This window comes from Sipha flava, unplaced genomic scaffold (assembly GCF_003268045.1).
Source record: "Sipha flava isolate LNK unplaced genomic scaffold, YSA_version1 275_pilon_pilon, whole genome shotgun sequence".
Taxonomy (NCBI): Eukaryota; Metazoa; Arthropoda; class Insecta; order Hemiptera; family Aphididae; genus Sipha; species Sipha flava.
The window spans coordinates 1,381,855-1,406,038 of NW_020272940.1; the positions used below are offsets into that span (position 1 = coordinate 1,381,855).

The 24,184-nt window shown below is 26.5% G+C and overlaps 1 protein-coding gene across 2 annotated transcripts in view; it reads left to right on the forward strand.

The window, feature by feature from the left end:
- The window catches only part of LOC112685389 (cAMP-dependent protein kinase type I regulatory subunit), an 81,855-nt gene that overhangs the window by 52,417 nt on the left and 5,254 nt on the right, over positions 1-24,184 (forward strand). For both annotated transcript variants that reach the window (XM_025557244.1, XM_025557245.1), the window contains exons 3-6: positions 5,329-5,529; positions 5,647-5,866; positions 16,013-16,216; positions 20,317-20,404. In XM_025557244.1, the coding sequence (XP_025413029.1) occupies positions 5,329-5,529; positions 5,647-5,866; positions 16,013-16,216; positions 20,317-20,404 (713 nt within the window). The remainder of the gene's footprint in view (positions 1-5,328; positions 5,530-5,646; positions 5,867-16,012; positions 16,217-20,316; positions 20,405-24,184) is intronic.

Consider the following 24,184-nt stretch of genomic DNA (forward strand, 5'->3'; position numbering starts at 1 on the left):
TTAAGGTATTAATATGTACGATTTATTGCGTAAAAGCAAATACAATTTTTTTTGTAAAATATTGCGAATCAAGATCAACTAAGAGATGTTAAGAAATGTATGATCCATACAATTTTACAATATGAACACTCGTAAAAATCTTGCTAATGCATCGTAAAAAATCATATTCATATCGTATAACATTAAACATAGTTTGTGAATGTAATTTTTCCTATTTATGATTTAATTTACTATAATTAAACACTGAGGTTCCAAACTAAACATTGACTATGAAAGATTTTATGCTCAAGGTTGTTACAGGATTCATAATGTTGAAAATTAAATATGCTGAAGAAAAGTGGGTATATTTACACGGAGATATCAAAATAGACCTATAAAAACATATATTTTAAATATGTTATCAACAATTAAAATTATTATTATTATAAAAAAAAAAATATTATTAAGTGTGAATTACTCGATGACTATAAATATTATTTATATTACCTCATGATAAATTCAATATTTCTTTCGTATTACCAAGTCGTGTAATCAGTCTATTTTGCTCATAGAATTAATTATAATTATTAAAGTAATTTTAAAGGTCATATACTAAGATGACTGGTAATTTTTATATTTATTCTTATTTTTTTTCTCAAAGAGTGAAAGTATGACACTCGACAGGCGTTGCAAAAGTATATATAATAGTATATAATATGATATAATTATCTATGCATTTATATTTTTAACCTTTATATTTAAGTGAATTATATAGACAAATATTAATACATCTTAGTTAGCTGAAATTAATTTAAAGCAAATAGTTACTATATACAGGTAAAATTAAATAATCAATAATTAATTCAAGTTAAACATAACATTTATACTTATGTTACTTGTTAAGCGTTCAATACAATGTTTTTTCCTTCATTACTTTTTTGGCCAACAAACCTGTAAAATGTTTCATAGAACACCTTGGAAAGAAAACAAAATAATAAATACCAATTATACTATTTATTTATACCTAACCTATTTATTTAAGTAAGTCAATTTTTTTGTTAACATTTTTGGGTAGTCAATGTATACCAAAAAAAATTAATTGACATTATTTTTAGACATGAATTGATTTCAATTTAAGATATTTAAAATAAATTAAATTACCTGAAGTATATTTTGACTTCTGGAGTACTTTTGATTCAAAACTAATTTCAAACTTCATACGAATAATATTATTAAATAACCATCAGGTAATCTATGTTTTATCAAATGCACTTATAAAAACTTCCAAGATTTTTTAAAATTTTTAAACTTCCAATGTAAAATGTACAGAGCTCCTCAATTTGAATACAATATTATAATTGAGTTTTTCTCTATTTTACCACAAGAAAAAAGATTTAAATTATTAAATTTAAAATTTCTTTACAAATTATAAAACTATTTTATATATTGTCCAGAACTAATTGAATGAATGAACACCAAAATAAACTTTTAAAATCTAAACATAAACAGCTTTTTCATCTACCAAATATATGTTATCCTACCCATCTAATATTTTAATGTCTTCAGGAAATACCGTAAAAAATGTAGATTTATTCACTCTTTTCTTTTTGATCTTTCTTAGTTTATTTATTAATATTTATTTATATTGTTAATATTGTTTTCATTATAATATAATATAGTATATTATATTAAAATATTATGCGATGTATACATTAAATATACATGCACCGTTATTTATATTTTTAAATATTTTATAACTGTCTTGTATATTTAAAATGTAATTAGAAATTATTCCGTAATAAGTACTATTATTATTATTATTATTATTATTATTATTATTAAACACTTCATACTTAAAATACGTTTATGGTCATCCAAATGCATCTGTTATTGAGTTGAATGGTGACTATAGACTGATGGTTATAAAGAACACACAGAATATATGAAATATAAAACTTTCAAACCTTTCAAACATTCATTGGACTCTCTTTCAATCCAAAAAGAATAACCTATAATTTGAATATTCTATAAGTTTATTTAATCTAATTTAATCATATTATATTGGTCGAACAAGAGCACAAGGAAATATCCCAGAACTTTTAACATTCTGCGCTCTGCGACATTATAATATATTATCTATGTAAAAGCTAGATTTTCATGAACTCGTTAATCAATAAACGTCGATCAACACTATCAAGGCTATTTAGTATAATATCAACATTGGATACTAAAATTACATTATTTAATAAAGTATTGAATGATTTATGTTTAAGGAATTATTACATCTTGTTTATTAATTATTGATTTAAATTTTGTAACTACGAGTATTTCAATAAAAAATATATTTGAGGGTTTTTTAAAAACTATTGTTTTACAGATGAGTTTTTAAATTAACTTGAATATTAAATGTTTTTGGTATGAATTCTTAATTTTTGCCAATTTAGCCTGGAACATTATTTTTCAATTATGTTGATGGATTTGACTGTTTCATCAATTTATGGTTTGTCCTATTGAAAGAATTAAAATGTTTAAACTTAAAATTAAATCCATTAAACTGCATTTAATACGCACAAATGTATAATTTTGTTCTCTTGAAAATAACATATATAATATACTGTCTATATGTCATACCATATTTTCAAAATAAAAAAATTACAGCTCTTTAATTTCAGTGGTACGAATAAAAGAATAGTAAAAAACTTTTATATTTCGGCTTATTTCATCTCTGTTTTTCAATTCGTAAACCTTAACTAAGGACATATGAGTATACTCGTAGTGAGCTCTAAGCTTTCACAATTTATTATAACGTTGAGTACACACTATGTATACAGCAATACAAATACATGTTTTCATCTTTAATGGTTATAATATTTTAGAAACTAGACATCTGTAGACACAGCTAATGGACGAGTTTTCTTCGATAATGCTATCTAAAAATACTAAAAGAAAACAATCAACCTTCAGCTTTCTATACTTCTTCAAATTTATTGTATTCGGAAAATATTTTCGAAATGTACTTTTCAATACGTCTTTACCCAAAAAAAATGTATAACCACCTAAAATATTTTTACGTAGACATAGACTATATATTTTCTAAAGGTACATTTTCTCTACATGCGTTTTTGTTTTTTCGATCAAACTACGTTCACTGAAATTCTATCATAGCACTTGCAATAGTTTCTTTATTTATTTATCGCATGGCACATTTGACACATAATATACATAAAAAAGTTGTAATATGGAATAAGAATAAAATAAAAACAAAATAACTCATATATAAATTATAATAATAATATAGCAATGTTCAATAGGATTATAATTATAAATTTGTATCGCTTATTGTCTGATTTTAATATTTTCTCTACAGTTTAATGTCTAAGGTAGTTGTCCAATCTAGAGCTTGATTTGGTAGTCTAAAGAAATCATTCATTTCACCTACAAATCTTTTTACTTGCAATAGTAATCTAATATACATGTGATTTTTTTTAAATTTATTTTACAAATATCTTTATCATGATTCAATGACTTTTAATTTTAAATAATCATAATATTATTTGTAAAATGCTCAAAGAAGAACAAGAGTTTGAAGATGAATTACATTTAAGAATTATTCCTAAACAAAGAAATACATTCAACAGTATTAGTTCCTATTTTGTTCAACATATTACATCAATATTCCATCCTCGGTTGATAAAAACACATATTTTTTGACATTTTTAATATGTAGTCGTAGGACGTTTAAACGCAGCATTAATATAGCAAGTAGTTCGTCTGAGTGCACTACGTTAAACGCAAGTAGAAAAACAGTCACATGTAAAATGCGTGTACTTATTGATTATGTGTCGAACGTTGGACAACGTTAAGGAAAACGTATGTTAACAGTATTTGAATAACTAATAAAATATGATTTATTTTATAAAATAATAATATAATTAGATAGTAAAATAAAATTAGTTTTTAATTGTTAAATTATATTAAAGTTAAAAGTTTTCAGTAATTATCTATAGTAATAAAATTAAACATTTAATCGAAAAAAATAATTTATGACATTTCTCGTTGGCTGTTTTTTTTTTTCTTCAAATTTGTTTATCGAAACGACCGTTAGAGTCTTCACCAAAATATTTTTCGCTTATGAAGGGTAGAGTGCAGTGTACTTTCTACTCTAAAAAGAGAATTTTCACGTGTGTGGACTTCACTCCCGGGGGAGTGGGTCCGGTAGGGAGGCAATATAGACAACCAGAACGTTGGCAGGAGAGAAAAACTACACTGGCTGTCTTCTAAAGTGAATTCTTTGAATCTATATTTTTCTTGGCTAGATTATTTGAATTTATTGAACATTTATTTTTACTTTTATTATTATTATAGATAAATCGCATTTCTGATCAACTTATATAAAAAGTTCTTCGAGCATATTTAAAATTTAATAATTCAAAAAATATTTTTCTTTTAATACAGGCATCCATATACTCGTATACATTGTATAGAAATAATAGGAATATCTAATAATAATGCTTTAACATTCCTATTATTTTCTAAATGGAATAAAAATACTATGTGAAGGTATTGAAAAATAATTTAATTTTGGTGGATTATTATTAACTCTAAATGTATTTAAAGTATTTTTAAATTAAATAATATACCGATTGATGATATTTGAAATTTAACATTTAAAATGTTTTTTTTTTTAAATTATTTATCATGTTAGTAGTTAATCAAATAAAATAACCTTTATAATAACTATACGATATTAATGATATGTTATTAATGGTCATTAAAAATAGAAAAATATATCACTTTAAATGCTAAATTCTTGTAATACGATTGGCAATTTAAAATAATAAATTATAAATATAGTATAGCATTTAACAATTTTTTTTTTTTATTATTAAAATTGAAAATTTATAGATTGTAAAATAATATGTTATCATATATAGAGCATATGTTCTTCTTCTTCTAAAATAGGATATTATAATGTGAATAATACTTACATCATAATTAGTATGAGGAGGGAGACTACCCAGTGATAGAACACTTATGCGGTTTTATGGTCGGGGATTAAATAAATCTCTACGCCAACGTGCCGAGTTGGCTCCCCCTTGAATGACTATAAGTTAGTCGGTGTGAGTGTGCATTTAACGATTAAAATAGACGTATTATTAAATGTACAAATTATTTTTTAAAAATTATAAAACATTCCGAATAAATTCAATACAATTGATTTAAATCAGAAGCATTTTCTCTTACCGATTGTATAAACTATAAATTTAAGTATTCAACTTCTGGAATCACCATATTATTAATGTTTTATGAACGTATATTATAATCATATTACTCTCGGATATGTTTCAGGTAGTGCCAAAAGATTACAAAACAATGGCGGCTTTATCGAAAGCCATCGCTAAAAACATTTTGTTCTCTCATTTGGACGAAAACGAACGGTCAGACATTTTCGATGCTATGTTCCCGGTCACGTTTCTACAGGGCGAATCTATTATTCAACAGGGTGACGAGGGAGATAATTTTTATGTAATCGACGTTGGCGAGGTTGAGGTACTGCTGTTTCTAAACCGTTTGTTTTCAATAGTTCAGTTCTCTCGTATACATACATATATCTCCCTATACACATCAACTATCGCGTAACATGTGTGCGTGTATTATGTAATATAGGTGTACGTGAACTCGGAACTAGTGACGGTGATCGGCGAAGGCGGGAGTTTTGGCGAACTGGCTTTGATACACGGTACACCACGGGCGGCCACGGTACGTGCTAAAACTGACATGAAGCTCTGGGGTCTGGATCGCGACAGTTACAGGAGAATACTTATGGGGTCGACGATCCGAAAGAGGAAAATGTACGAAGAATTCTTGTCACGCGTCTCTATTCTAGGTGAGTATTACACTTAGGTAAGCCCATACACGATACATATGGGCAACTTTTTATGTAATTTTGCCAAGTCACTTGATAATAAAAATATGAACTGGCGTGTTTATTACGTACATAAGATTAGTTGTAGTAGTAGAGGTTGTAAATATTTTTTGTTACCCCGCAGTGAGTTCCTAACTACACTTCAATCTAAAATTAATAAAACAAAACAAAATAAAATCTCATTAATTTCTATATATCCCATATTATTATAAGTCACTCGAATAGATAAATAATTTCATTTAATTATACGATTTATATCAAAAAGACACGTACAACTAATTATAAGACCATTAAGTGCATCATTCATCGATAATGTTCGATATAAGCCAAGTATTTTAATTTATTTAATGTACTAATTGTTATTGGTGCTTGACGACACTTCGATATCTCCCTGCCGTTAATTTACTGACTAACAAATGGAAAAATCCCCATTTTGGCTAAAACTTAACCCTTTTTTAGCCAACACTTACAGTTCCTTTTTCGGCCAGTGTTATTTTGAGCCAAAACTTACCGTTTCCTATTCTACAGTTTTATTCAAAATTTAAAACTTATATATTGAATAAAATGTTATTTTTTAATAACAATTATTACATACAACTGTATGAAAAAATAATAAATTTTAATAGTTGACAATAAAATATTCTTTCTATATAATGTACCTTAATTTAATTTATGTGTATATTATATGGAAACGATAAAGTACAAAATTTCGTTACTCTATATCAGTGATTCCCAACCGGTGTCCCGCGAGGGCCCTTTAAATATGCCGCGATAAATCTATAAATTGTTTTATAAGTATGTATTTACCAGCTTATTATTGATATTCGAGATGAAAACTTATCGAACTAATCGTAGATACATATAATATTATTTATTGTAAGTATGCCCGTTGCAGTCGTTTCGATCGACTGATTGTATTAATATATTTCACAATAAATAACCCTCTAATAGAGTAGACTGTAAATAGCATACATATATATAAAATATGGTTCACATAATATATGGATTGGTGTGCGGCGAAAATTTTGTTGGAGATGAAGTGTGCCGCATTGTAAAAAATGTTGAAAACCACTGCTCTATATTATAGCTAAAGACCGAATTTAATTGATATTGCAACTTTTTGTTGACACCCGGTAAATAAAATCTGATCAAATATTTATACGAATCAGATTAATTACATTTTTCCTATTTAATTTAAAAGTACAATTTTCAACGATTGTGCATTTTTTGTAATTATTGCAATTTTGTAAACTTCACATGATAAAATATGCAAATTTTTACTTCCAAAGTGATTTTACAAAAAAAAATATAACTACTACGTAAATTTTTACATTTAATTAAATATAGTTTAGGATTTTTAATATTATACTTATCCACAAAACTCATAAGTTTAAAAGAATCAAATAGTCAATTACTTAATAGTTTAAACATATTTAGTGAAATTGAAAATATTTCTATAAATATTCTCTGTCCCAATAGAAAAATAGTTAAAGATAAATTAAAATATGTCTTACAAAAAAAATGAAGGATATAAAACTATTAAAACTTACTCTGAGATTATGACAGAAAATAAAAATGTTTATGTAGATGCAATACCAAATTTTTTAAATTATTTTAAATATGCATCAATAACAAGTGTTGCGTTAAACGTATTTTTTCATTAATTAAATATATTTTAAGTAACAGATGATACAATTTTCAAGACACACAATTTAGAGATGTATATAATTATAAATTTTAATTCAGAAAAACGATATATTTTGTAAATATTATATTAATGTCCATAATATTATTTAAGTAAGTAATTAATGATTATATATTTGATATGATTTTACTATGTAATTTTAACGTATATTTAATTGCAATTTTAACATATTTATACAGCGATTTTGATACATTTTCATTGCAATTTTGGTATCTTCTTAGTGTAATTTTAAGATATTTTTAATGCAATTATATCAGGTCTTTAATTATAGCCTTTAAAGTTTATATATCAGGGATGATGAATTTATTGCACGCGTGTCAAAAGTTACACTTTGACCAAATTTCAGTAAAGTGCAAGAAAATTCAATTATTAAAAATTTTACACAAAAAAAATTATCCATTTATAAAACTTTAGTTGTAAAAAAAACCTTGATTAAAAAAATTTGATACTTGATTCAAAAAACTTCGTCGCTCCTGTTTTTAAGTATATTTAGGACACATTTACATTATATTATATCAGACAAGGAACAACTCTGATTTTTATCTTTATTTCCAAAAAACAAGCTATGAACATAACTAAATGTACACTGAAGATTATAAAAATAGTAAAATTTGTCAAACAAAAATTAATTATTAATTTGACTAAGGTAATAATATAATATTTTATTGCCAACTATTTTATTTTAGAATTAGTAGGAGAACTAGTAATGATTGGTTGCTTTTCAAGTCATACATGTTATTTACTGTTTTTTTTCTGTTTTTTATTTTCCTATAGTTACTTATTGTACCACCACACAGATTGTAATTTTACTATTTTTTCCAATAAAATAATAAAAAAAAGCTATTTTATTTCAATATTTTTCAATATATTTTTACGTAATCATTTTTATCAAAAAATTATATCTTTGAATATAACCTTATTTAATTAAATGTAAAAATTATTAATTTCAGTTGTTAAATTTGTAAATTTTAAAAAAAATTGTACTGGCTGAAAACGGTGACCTCAATAAATCGACTACGATTTGGCCCTTATAATTCTACACATGAAGTGTACAAATGGAGTGCGACCCAGTTCAAACCAGAATGTCTGATAAATATTATGTTAATGCTACTAACATTTTTTTAAGTGTCTACCACTAATGGTGACTATAATATAAGATATAAAATTATTACATCACGAATAAAGTTCTATATTTGAATAAGAAAAATGTATTATACATACTATAGTATCTTTTCACTATAATATTATAATTATGTTTAACAAAAATGATTGATAATATTTCTTTTTAATTTTGTTTGTTATAACTCATAAATTATTAGGCCCTTAGGTTTACAATTTATAATTGTTGTTTGCTTATGTTTAATCCGGTTTAACATTTTGAAGAATTAATGCGAAAATGTAAGAATAAATATTTTTTTAATTTAACTATTTCTTATTTTGAGATATTTTATATGCAATATTTTGTATTTATCATGTTGTTGAGATCTGGAAATCCAAAGTTGTGATTTTATCTGTCTATGTCTATCATATGCATAACATGTTAATTTGGACGGGTTAAATTTTCTACGTATTTCATTCACTGTTGTGAAGAAATGTTGAAAACATTTTAATTTTCCTTTAAGTTAATTTAGTGGTATATTTATACTCGTGCGCTTTTTCGTGTATTAGATGCATGCATCATAGAGCACCACGAGTTGAACAAAAAATCTTTTGTTCAGCGCATGCCCAGTTGAATAGCTAAATATTCTTGACGCACGCTACAACACAAGGTTTTCCGCGCTCAGTGGGAATCCGTTCAACACGCCATGCTTTTTATATTCAATTTCACTTCAGTAGTCAAATATCATATCGTTATTTATAACTTAAATTTAGCTGGAACAGCCTCTCTAAAACTAGTGTTTTGTTTTACTATTTCCGGTTCAATTATATTTAGTATTGAGTAAAAACTTGCTCTGGACTTTCGTGTAAAGATTTTAAATAGAATATCTCTTTCTTATTACAAAACATCAATAATTCCAAAATTTCAAATTTTTAAATAATTTTTGACCCACAAAGAACGCTTCTTCCTACGTTTTTTATTTGTACTTGCAATAATCAAGTAAACCGCACAAAAACCGTGAAGTACATGTAAATCCGGCACATATTTTGTTAACAACCTGGAAAACGACTGCTTTGTGACGTCACTAGTGTGAACAGAAAAAGCATGCATCTATTACATTCCACAAAGACATGCATTAGATGAAAGCAGAATTGAAAGTTAAAACGCAAGTTGAATTGAAAGTTGAAGTGGAAAGTGCATGAGTATAAATATACCTAAAGACCTACTTTTTTCCATTCTATATTTTTGTTTAAATTTTGCAAAAATTAGTTGTTATTTTTTTATTATCATTAAATGATTTCTAAATTTAAATTGTTTTCCATTAAATGTTATTAAATATTATTAATATTATTTAAAGTTTTTTGTGTATTTTGAGGAATAATTCAATCAACGTACTAATGGATAATATTAATATATGTCAATATACATAGCAAATTGCCACTTTCGATTTTTTAATGCTCTCAATTATATAATGTAGTATCGTTGTAGAAGTATTTAAATTAAGATATTTAAATATACGTTTCACTTAAGCTCGATTTTTCTCAAATGATACAATACATTTTATTTTAACGCAGTATTACGAATTAATACTAACGAAAATAATTCAAACATAATGTACAATTTTGAATAGTAATTTTGTTATATATCTTTAAGAATTGTATTTGGTTGTATTTAATCTTCATACAAATGTATTATTACTAATTTAATGGATTGAATTGTGTCTGTTACAATAAATGATTTAATTTACATTTAAATAACGTATTTCACGTTTACAATTTATATGTAATCATTGTTTGAAGAGTTAATCATAGATTGTGAATAATAATACCTTTTAAGAGACGTAAGTTTATGGTCTAATCATAAAAATACAAAAAGTTTTACGTCAATACGTAGTATTGATTTTTGTTATTTCTCTCAATTGGATTATTTTATTTAATATTAGAACTTAAAATTTTTATGTTTATATTTTTAAAATAAATTGACGGTCTGTAAAATATATCAATAAGTAAACATAATGAAACAAATTTAATTGACATGAGTAATTCATTTGGTGAAGAGACCCATTGGCAAAACTCTCGTATAACTTTTTATCTATTTAATATAAAAATTAAATTAGATTTTTTTTTGCAACGGGACCCGTTTCTTTTTTGGAGTTGCCTTGGGTTTACAAGTTGAGTGTGGGAGTACATATTTCTTATAAAGGGGTTTATATGTAAGTTGAGATGATAATGAAATAATGTATAGGATGTAGAGGCAACTTCTTTAACCGTTGTGATTTTATCTTTGTAAATCTTGTAAAGGGAATCATTGCTAACGTACTACAATGTGTTTGTAATTAATCGAAGAATAATATTCTGATGTGCTTGTAATGAACGATTATTGAAGGTTGACTGGTTCCTTAAATTTGAATTCCATAAGACCAGATGGGTATTTCTATTGATTTATAAATTAATAATTTTGTTTTTAGATTAAGTTTGGATTTAATAATTGATGTTAAGTTTTTTAATTATTTGTTGTCTTTTTATTTTTAAATGAGGTTTCCAAGTGAGGCGTTTATCTTATATTCAACCTGAAACGAAAAGTTAAAATAAGTTTTCTAAAGATGTTTGTTTGATTCCATTTAAATATTATATTGGTGAAATAATGATTCTCCATGTAATCTAATTATAAACATTGAACTAAATATTTTCACTAGGTAATCAAATCCTAATATTATCGTAATTCCTACCAATTATATTTGTGTTAAATAATATAATACAATGCAATTTATTATTATTTTAAAAACATATTTAATTTACTATAGAAAATATTCAAATACGTTTATTGAAATATTAATTAAATAAAAATAATAATTAACCGAAACATAATGTAATTTTTAAAATATTTGAATTTTATTAATTTATATGTCATATAATATTCAGTTCTAAAATAGCCTTATGAATATTGACTTTTTTTTCAATCGATTAAAACAAATTTTCAATACTTCTAATGTAATAAAAATAATTATTTTATTTTTTTATAACGTGTATTTGCAATCTATCAAAACATAATTCTTCATATCTACATAACAATATTTTAAAAACAAAAATATTAATGGTAGTATTTAAATTTTAAGACGTACCAAATCATTTATAATTAAAAAAAAAAAAAAGGAACATTAGCTTTAAATATTTTTATTCTTATTAAATATTAAAAAATTTGGTTTTAAAAAAAAATCCACTGGACATAATGAACGTATTATTTTGTGTAACATGAACATTTTTTATTCCCACGCATGATACCTAAACGTATATAATATTATTTAAAATATCAACAATTGACGATAAAAACATGTATCATTCTAAAGTATAACGTTAATTTTGCTATGGTGTATTTTATATACTAAGATTATTACAGGCTTTAAAGTAAACCTTGCTCCAGATTTTTTCGGGTCACATTAATAAAATCAATTGTGTATTTAACCCTCATTAATTATAAGAGGAAAATTAGTTTTCGTTTACACAGTAGCTATAATAGTGGGATATAATTAAGGGCTATCGCTTGGAATGTTACATTTAAAAGAAATAGCGTCATTCATCTTTGTTAAGACGTAATGGTTGTGGTGAAAAAATAAAATAAAAATAATAATTAAAAATTTTCTTCGAGAAATAAAAATTAAAAATGGATTCGTCTTTAAGTTATTGTTTTTGTTCGTGGGAGGCAAATGAACAAAACCTAGTGTACCCACAATGAACATAATTTTAACCTTGTAGAACAATAATGTCATTTACGCATTAACATGTTTTTAGAAAACACTATGATTAATGATATGTGACGAGGAAAAACGGTTAAATATAGATAACCGCCATGTAGTGCTTTTACCTTCACACGGAAATGCTTATCACATTAATATAATGTATATAAAATAAAACTATTATTGTTCAATTAATAATTATTAATACTTGAACTATTTAAATGTAATAACTTTAAACAAACATAATGATGTAGGTTTTGAAATTATTTTTTTAAAAACTTGTTTTTCGAACTTTTTATACACTAATAATATAATACAGCGGTTCTCAATCTTTTTAGGACCGCGACCCAAATTTTTTTCCAAAAATCTATCGCGACCTCATAGTTTTACATTTACAGAATCAATACAAATAATTTCTAAAAACAAATTTATTCTATTTTATTTCTTATTTACTACTTTATAATAATAATAATAATAATAATAATAATAATAATAATATAATACTTAATTAATAATTAGGCGTATGTGATGAATGTGCTTGTTTCTTACTATCTGTATAATTAAAAAAAACTTCTCGCGGCCCTCAAAAAATTAACTCGCGACCCCCTAGGGGGTCGCGACACATAGTTTGAGAAACGCTGATATAATATAATTGTTTTCACGCTTACACGATTTTTTTTTAATTAGGTAAATGTGTTAAAGGTACACATACATATGCAACCTATACATAAAAACCCAGTTGATAAATGGATACGTACATTTTTATGCTTTAGATTAACCAAGTAAACTGTAATTATTTATAAATTTACTGTTTACAGACAATTTTCTGTTGTATCATATGATAAATATAAATATAATTAATGTTTAGATACGTTTTAAAACAATAATTTTTAAAGTACAACTTTTTTTCTTTTTGCAACGGAACTTCGATTTATATATAGATGATATATATACGAGTATGAATTTTAATCCGCGTAATATTCTAAAATATTTCGTTGGAAATGTTTACTACAAACTTAAACTGAATACTTCGGTCTGCGTTTTATGATAAAAGCATACAATAATAGAAATAATAAATAATAGAAAATGTTGTTACTTTTATGCTTTATAGTTACTCAGTTACGATGCTAATTATATAAAATAAATTTAATGTGTTATTTATTTTGCATATGTGTTAAATTTCGAATAATCAGGCATCTTATAATCATTAAATGATTTGATATTAAACCAAAATCATACGTCTCAGTAATCTTCGAATAAATCCTTGAGGGGGAATATTCAATTATCACATACATCTAGTTTGTTAACAATGACTTATAGTGCTCCGTCGTATGATTCGTGAACCATAATATATTGATTTATTATACTATAATAATGTAGATTACAATTATTTATACCTATCGTACATCAACAATAATAATATAGTTAAATTTTAGGTCACTAGTGTTTCAAATATTTGATCATAATATAAAAACATAGTTGAAGTATATTGAAAATGTTTCAAACTTGAAAGTAAACAAAAATTGATGTACGATTATACATTATACAAACGATTTTATCATTTTGATTGTAATATACTACAAAATACTAAATATTTGTGTACAAAACTTGATCATCTTATTAAATAATTTTTCTGTTTTCAGATTTTTATCAAAAAAAAAATAAATAATGTTTCATAATTTAATATTGTTTTGAGCATTCTCTTTTATTTATTATAAAATTTATATTGTTCTACCAAAACTGGTAAAATCAAAACAACTTCTAGTTTAAATATATTTCTAAATAAACCACTCGAAAACAAAATACATATAGTTATTAAATAAATATGTAAATGAAAGGATGGTTTTTTCTCTATAATTGCATAGCTGTAATATGTTCGATAAAAGTTAAATAATAATAAAAATTGTATCACAGTTTTGGCTTAGCCTTTTATTTATTGTCATTGATTTTTACTCTCTTATTATTTTTTCAAACAAATTTAGGTATAGCAGTACTTTACATAATATATATTCTCTAAATTGTTAGAGTAAAATATTATTTGTACAAAAAATAAAAAAAGAAGAAGAATTTAAGCAGAAGGTTCGAGTAATTGAATAGTAATAAAAATATATTAAATAAAATGGAAAAGTGAGAAAAATTTTTCAATCTTATGGCTATACAAAAAAAAAAAAAAAGACCCAAAAATTAAATTAACTTTAATTAGCATTTTCTACAGAGAAAACTTAATAAAATAAGTTAAGTCTAGTTAGTGTTACATAATCACAGGGACGTGATCTTTATTTTTAAATATATTTATTGTAACGTTGGTGGATTACTTTGAACAAAATTCAACCATGGTTGAATCTACTAGTAAAATTTTTAAAATTGTAATAAAATTTTTTGAATTAAGCTATAAATTACGCATATAAATATATCAGTTCAATAGTTTTAATAATATTTTATCAAAACTTTAAAATTATTTGTTTTATTGCGTTGGTAAATATTCTAACTATTTATATATTATAAAATAATAAGTTTTTCTTGCAATTCAATTCGTGAAGAATCAATGAAAACATAAAAAAATGTCTATAAGTACATCTATTTCTACTCATAAAATCTAAATGATTATAATTTATAAAGATTTAATGTATATAGCTTAGAAATTAAATTGGTGGTGACTAAATCTTTATCGTAATTACGAAATGTTTGTTCTTTAAAATTTAATGAATCTCGCTACAGGAAAATCATTCTATCATCAATAAAATTGCATTTTTCTGCGATCGATTAATGTCGATATCTATTAACAATGATTGCCGCCTGATTAAATCATGTTAATTCTAAATCACAAAATATAGATCAATACTTAAGATACTAGTTGTAATATCAACCCGAGGAAACATTTTACTGTTTCAGCATAATTACAGCTACTGACCATTAATTACAATTTTATTAATTAACGTTCGTGCAACTGCGCGCAAGGGTGTATAAAAAAAAATGTATTTACCAGTATATATAAGATTAATGGTATCTACTTAACTTCGGTATGCATTTATCAACTATTAAAATATAGCTTTATACATAATATTATTATAATTACTATCTACATTGATTATAAGTACTATAGTATTTATTTACTAGTATTTATAATAAATAATATTATACAAAATTTAACGCAATTACGCACTCCTGTGAAGTTATATCGCAAACAATAACACTAAGTACGCGTTTATATCTAAAAGCGCGCATATAAAAAGAACTATCGATATATTATTTACTGTATATAATAGTATAAAATAATAAAAAATAAAAATTAGTAAATGGTTTATACTCATAAGTTAATATTTAAATAAACAAATAGTTTATGTACTGAAATAAATAAATGCTTAGCCTGGAGCCTTATTATACCTGTAAAGTACGATCGGTTTTAATTCGAAGCCGGTCTTACTTTACCTACAAATATAATATCACTCCAGGCTAAGCATTTAATTATTCATTTTTTTATTTCTATCTATAAACTATTTGCTTATTTATATATTTATATAAAATAGTGTTGTTATTTATTTTAAGTATGATTTGTACGTGTGTTCGCAGAGAGCTTAGACAAGTGGGAGAGACTGACGGTGGCCGATGCCCTGGAACCCGTGTCGTTCGATGATGGTGAAACAATTGTCAGACAAGGCGAACAAGGAGACGATTTTTACATAATCGTCGAAGGAACGGCGCTCGTCTTACAACAACGAGTGGAAGGAGAAACTCTGATCGAAGTTGGCAGACTCGCACCGTCCGATTACTTTGGTACGTACATTATCATCATCAGTACATTATATGGTAACGTTGGGTCGTGCATTAGGTTGTGTATACATTGATGATAACCCAACACTAGATAATGAGACAGCAGTTCTCGATGCAACAAATTTTGTGAGGGCAAATATCAAAAATATTTAAATCTTATCGAATTTCTTCTCCCTATACACCTTACGGTGAATACGGTTGTTAGGAGCGAATATTTGACCAGGGAATAATATCATGCTAAAGGTGTAGAAAATCGTAAAACAAGCCGCCAATTTTACTACTTTTGATTTCCCGTTCTCATATCATTGATAAATTAGTTAAATTACAGGTTGTCTCGTTCTTTCTACGGCTAACCATCGCTAGCGTAAAGTTTTCATATTGAACCCTTTCTTTTTAAACTATTCTGTAACGTTCATTTTCGTCTAGTACATAATTTAAATCATCAATTTAAACCTTTAGAATAAAGAAAAATATGATTTTTACCATTTTTTAATAATTAATTTACGAGTATAAAGTTTTTAATGCTGAACTACAAATTTAATAATACTCATAATACAGAAATTAGCAACGTGAATGAAATTATTCTATGGTAAATCCAATATCTTTATACTGACTATCGATAAAAGTATATTTTATTCTTCATGAAATTTACAATGATAACGATTTACATTTTATTATCATAAGTTTAATATTATATACTTAGTAAGTATACTAGTATTACTTACATCATAATTTGTATTAAATGTGTGCTATTAAAAAAAAAAAAAACACGTTTTTCTATATTTTAAAATTTTGGATTGGTTACCATAATCCGGCCGACAACGGACATTATAGAAAAACTAAAGTACGAAAAGTACATTATGGTCAAAAAAGGTTCCACCCGGTTATCGTAGTATAAATCATTGTTACCCATATGCCATTCGCGTTAAACACATTATAATTGTTCTGCTCGATCCAAATACCAGATGGCATACGGAATATCCTTGTTTTTATTATAAATGTATTTATATATAAAAAAAAACCCATCATTCATGTAACCAATGTATATCACCGTCTTGCGTCAAAAATACCGTGTTCTTAAGATAGCGGTTGGTATCTGATACAAATCGATAATGCTTTTTTAACCAATTCGGTCTCTGAAAAATAATATATATCTTATGATAATAGAGAAATATTTGAAACGCCACGTGTAAGATCATACGACGTTTGTATAATTTTGTACGTCATGTGTTTACAATATTATTGTGATGATATCTATTTATCCCTTTCCTCGGGTGTAAAACTGTCGTACCGTCAAAGAAAAACGCGTTACAACGTGTGTTGTACTCCTACGCGTGTAAATAAATAGGTACATATATGCCGTCGTCAACGATCACACGTTCAAAATAACCTCGTTGGTTTCAGGTTAGGTTAACACTCGTTTGCATCCTGTTCGCACTTTGACAAAAGGATGACATTTTTATTATTTTTTTTTCCTCCGTTCTCGTTCTCGTCGTGTGCAATATTTTATTTGTCCCCTAAATACGTTTGAACTCGCTACGATCGATACGTTCGCGGTCGTTGCGACGGATCCAATTTTAAATTCTCGTCGTACGTTCGGCGCGGAATGTCATAGCGTCTTTCCATTTGTCTTGGGTCCATCGGAGGAGGAGCGTGGTAACGATGGACGTGTGCGGGGAAAGAGTGTGCTTTAGAATTCTCCACGGTTCCGGATGATGATGACGACAGTGAGAAGTATGTGACGACGAAATCAAGAGGAAAATATACAATTATTGTTCAATTGTCGTCCGCAAAATTGGAACTCTGATGCGCGATACCGTTGACGCAAACGAAACACTGAGTGTCTTGTGCAGTGCAAATGATGCCGAAACGCTACCGCGGTAATGTAATCAATTCGCGTACTTTCGAATTCTTATCCGCCTACTACTTTTCCCTAACGTTTTCGTGTCGATGTCCTCGCAATTGAATACAATACGGTGTATTTATTGTGGATAAACGGCATAAATACTCACATATTTATCTTTAATTTGGAGCCGAAAGACGCGTGCGTCACGCAAAATATGTTCTGATCCAACACGATATAATACTTTCATAATTTAAAAAAAATGTCGGTAATTGTTCCCGCTTTGAAATATGAATATAAAATAAAACAACGAAAACTAATTAAAGAATATATATATAAGTATATAGTACTTTATGTTAAAGAAACGATACTCCATGAGCATTTAATAATTTAAAATATCTCTCGGGTGATAATTATTTTAATTGATATTGCCAACTTATATGTATATGGTTAATCATCGAAATATAATTCTCGTCAAGTTCAATAAAAATAAATCATGAATAAATAGGACACTCTGTAGTGCATAGGCGCAAATTAGGGGGGCTTGGGAGCTATGCCCCTCCCAAATTTAGCCATAGCTCCCCAAAAATCTACAAATTTAAAATGTTATAATATTATAAATATGTACAGTTTTGTTTTTTTTTTATATATATTTAAATAATATTATATATTACGAGATGGCCATGTTAATTATAAAATAAAAATTATCACTGGTATTGTAGAATTAAATGTATAATATTAGTTTGATGAGCGATTTTCCAGTTTCCTTATAATAAACATTAAAAGAAAAGTATCAAATCGGCTTAAAGCTGAGGATATATTAATTGAGTATGCTAAGACCAATAAAAGGTTACAATTATAATTTGTTTTTTATTTTGATTGATATATACGAGTAGATATAATAAAATAAATTAATAAATGTATTACTATGTTGTTAAAATTATGTTATCATAAGTCACAACCCCCCTACTTAAAATTTGTGGTAGGTCGACCGTAATAATAAAGATAAAAAAAATTTAATCAGATTATAAAGTAATATTATAAGGTAAGATATGAATGATGATTGGTGGAGGTGTGGGGGGCAAAGCCCGCACGGGTTTGCTTGCCCTTAATATATTCAACCCTCCCCCAAGTCAAAATTTGAAATTGCGCCTATGCTGTAGTGTACAATACGCACACATTATATTAATATTATAAACAACAAAGACAGGCTGTGGATTTTGGTTGGGATCGTCGAAACCCGTTTAAGATAGGAACAATATTTAGTCCTGTCGCTGCGATTATACTAGAAATTTTCAAAATGTATTATTTTTTTAGCTTCGTCTTATTTCGCTAAAGAATTTAGAAAATTAGAATAAAATTTCGTCTTGTTTCTGGTTTCCGTCCGAAAACACAAGTGTTTCGATCGGCAACGAATAATTGCTTATTCGTCTCCGATTGGACTTTTGTGTTTCCTTCCGTTCTCATAACGGCAGTACGATCAATATATAGATATACATATCTTTAGAGAAACCATCAAATTTATTAAATACTCCTTAAGCATTAACTCATTGCCTATAAGACACAAATTAGCTGATATTATGATTATATACAATATTTGAACAACCATATTGTCTGTCATAATCTATTAGCTTTAGAGAAATCATCATATTGGTTTCATACTTCTTTTGTAGGTGTTGACGGTTTTGAAGTGTAGAAACACGAGATTTTAAATAAATAACAGAGTTTTTATTTTAACAATTAAAATACAATTGTTATAATAATAATAAAAATGCAGACATACGACCAGCCATTCTTTCGCTCTTAACCGTCGTACGTGAGATGCCGCCGTCCGCCGAGGCGACGGTCCGCACCGCCGGCGGCGGCCAGACTGGTTCGGTCGCGTCCTCGCGGACGTCATAGGGACGCCGTGGTCGTGGTTATAACAATCACGACACTTTCAGAAATACAAAAAACCTGGATTTATTTACAAAACCGCATTATTAAACCAACAGAGGTAATAATATATTATTTTCAAGAGCTTTTGTTTCGACCAATAAAATATTTAATGAGTTACATTTGTCTATTGTTATATTACACCTTATAATAAATTTAAATACAAGCATTAGACATTTAAAAAAAATATTATGTCAATCTATAAAAAATAATTTTATTACCTTAAAATTAAAAAAGATGAAAAGGAGAATTATCGAATAAGTAAATATAATAATATTTTAGCATATCGTCACTTACATTTGCAACCTTAAAATGTATGTTTCAGGTGAAATTGCACTATTACTCGACCGTCCGCGAGCGGCTACAGTCGTCGCCAACGGACCGTTGAAGTGTGTGAAACTCGATCGAGCTAGGTAAATATTATAATCATCATAATGTTATTTATGTACACTGCGCGCGCCTTATACATGGACTCTCCTAAGACCGTTGTCACCGTATCCTATAACCCTTCTTCACCCCACAGCTGGTAACCGCTCATTCAACGTACTCGTTTTGGTCTGTTTTGAGGTACATTACGCAGCTATAGACTTGCATACCTTTCTGAACATAAGCTCAAAGGTCGACCTGTACATTTATCCTTCGGAAATACAACATTAAATAGGTTTCCGTGTCCTTTGTATGCGCGTGATAATGGTATACATAACATGGCTTGTGATTGCAGCATGGGACACCCGAATGTTTCGGTTTCTCGAATAATATGCTGTATATTATGTTATACGAGTATAATACAATAAACCATGCTGTTGACTGGAGAGAATTTATATACCGCCGTGTTATAATTAATGTGACGTTTTAACGACTAGTTTTAGTACAATTAACGGCTTTAACTTCAGAATAACAACTTTACCGAGTATAATACATATTGAAAAGAACTACAAAGTACAAAAAAAAACAAACTTAATTCCATATTGTTTCTTAAATATTTTTTGAGTGAGATTTGATTACTTTTATTTTGTATTTACATCCATCGCTGTAAAATTGTCAGCTCTCCGATCCATTTTCAACAACAATTTTTTTGCACTTCTCTGGTATTTAAAATGTTTATTATATATTTTTCGGTTTATTACCCATTTTTATTGGTTTTTGCGCATGATATATTTATAACTAACATTTAAAAATAGCTCTTAATTTATCCACTTATAATTCAGTACCAAGTCCAAAAATACATTTTTACAACTTTAAAACTATTTGTAAACTTTTTTTCTAAAATACACAAATTTTTCTTAAAGTTTTATCCATCATTGTAAAATGTCATGGCTACTTAATATAAGCACGCATATCATCTATTATTTATAATTTTATTTTTTTCATTCTGTCTATTTTAATCGTATAAAATTATTTATTCTTTATCTTCTTATATTCTGTTGTTCAAATACATCGCTGCTTTATGTTCAATATTGTATGTATATATATATATATATATACAAGGACAAGTAAACTATAAAATTAATGTGTCAAAAACACTGGCAACTCGTAACCGATTTTTACGAGTGTGTTATATGTATATAAATGGCATACAATTTGTATAGAGGCTTAAAAAAAAAAAACTTTAAAATTGAAAATCCAATACACAATTGACGCAACAGACGGCAGTCAATACTTTACCGGTAGTTGTTGGAAATAAATACTTGGATACGGCTGATGATCAAAAATCTAATGAAATTGCGTATAGTATAAATTACAATAAGATGGAATGTAAGATTTTAGTGTCCTACTGAGATAAGTGAATATTTTTGAGAAGAAATTTAAAATATTTGACTAATGTTTTTGATTTTTTTTTTTTAACTAACATTAAAACATAATTTTCTAAATTGATATCTCATCATTATCTTTAAGCTAAAATTGTAAAATAAATTACTTCCCTAAAGTACTTTTTTTTGAAATTTATAATCAATTAATGAGTTAATAAATAATATTTAGAGTTCTTTCTGTTACCAACAAAATGGGTGGATAGGTGGTACATAAAAAATAAATAAAGTACATAATTATGAAACCAATACAATCATTCTAAAAATATAGAAATTTATACTAGACAGTTGAAATCAAAGATTTTACATATATGCACGAATACACTCAAAATCAGTAAATATTTATTTAATAACAAATTAGCATTGGTTGAACGACATGACTTAGCTATATTAGCAGTAAATATATTTATTGAAACTATCTCGTATATTATACGAGATGATATTAAAAGTATTTTCCCCTAAAAACTTTTGATTAAAATAACTTTAATTATTAATATATGTACCTTTAATAGATTTAGGACAACATAAGGAATTAAAACTTTGTGTGTATTTTCTGACAGAGATTTGATCATGTTTTCTCCTATATTAGCGAAAGTCACCGCTGACGTAAACGTATATTGTTAACGTCAAGTTTATACATTGACAGGTAGTAAACTAGTTAATTAAATGGAACCAATTTAATAACGCTGAAACAATATAATTGCTATTTGACTATTAACATTTTACAGCGGTATTTCTCGTAGTTTTTGCTTGCGGTAACATAACAATCACCAAATTATTCAGCACTTAAACAAATGATGATTAAATATTAGAAATTATATTAAATATGAATACCATTTTAAAAGAAAACGTAAATTATAATAAATAATATAAATAAACGGCTGGCGTCTCTAGTTTAAAAAATAATAAATATGTACATTTCTTTAATTTTCAAAAAATAGCAGAACCACTGAAGATCATTCTCACTTATTTTCAAAATATATTCAGCATAAAATGTATACTCTATAGCAAGGGTGGGCAACTTTTTATTTGACCTGTGCTATATTTTCAAACCATATCATACAATTTTAAAGTTTATTGTCTATACTCTATCTTATCGATATAATAATTGTTATCTGGTATTAAACATCGTTAAATGTCTAAAAGTCATATGTATGTATGTACGCATAGCTTTCAACGATAGCTATATGTACCGCACTATTTTACTATATTAGTTTTTTCACTCGTGTCGTGCTGTCGTATGTATTGAATTTATTATTTCCGTGTATATAAATGCTAATTAAAATTTATATTTTAAATTACTTTTTTTTTCTTTTCTACGCTCTGGCCCGTTAGATTGTAATTTTCTAAAAATTGGCCCTCTATTGACTTTGAGTTGCCCATTCCTGCTTTGTAGATGGTAATTATACTATGCGTGTACTGGGTTCTATGAAATATAGTGTGAGGTATATAGACGCTACAACACTATCATTCTTTATTCTTACTTCAAACGAGTTTGAAACAATTATTACTTTATATTCAAACAATTTTTCTTTATGAAAAGTGAAAGTTTCATGATAAAATAAACATGGTTGCAGTACGACACCTTATATGGCAAAACTAGGGTTAGAACATTATGATTTTTAAACAACAAACTTTTTTTTATGATTTAACCTTACCATGTACTAAAAGAGAAGATAAATTCTTTCGAATTAATAATGTTCGTATAAAAAAAAAATCTTATTTTGCTCATTTCTCTATATAATTTATAGTTATTTTTTATACGTAATACCTATGTTATACAATTTAATAGATAATAGTACTTATACTTGAAGGTACCTATTCATAAAACTGCTTCTAGAATAAATTATAGTGTATCATTATATATCACAGAAAACTACTTAGATTTTACTCAAAATAAAAGTTTGATTGTAAAAACAACAGTTATAAAATTTGTGTTTCTTACATTTCTTCGTAGTATTTTACACAGTTAAATTAATATGACATTTTTCTTAACAATTATTTTTATGTTATTTATTATCATCCAATGACTACACAATTAAAATTGTTTAGATAAATTAGTATATATCAGATATATCAGTAGAAAACTATGAAATTATTACGTATATATTTTAAATTAATTTTACGTAATATTTTTGTAGTATTAACATCGTAAAATTTATATTCGATTGCCCAGAGTTGTTTTACTTTTAATTTTTCTATTTTTAAGTTTGAAAAAATCCTTACTTTTCTTATCATCTTTTTGTTGTTTAATTTGAAATGAAAAATTTAATTTTGAATTAAGTGTTCGACGAATACTATGCATATAATAAATCGTTAGTTAGTACGAATTATATATATTACGGGCAAAAGTCGAAATTGGGCAAACCTCTGAAATGTCCAGGC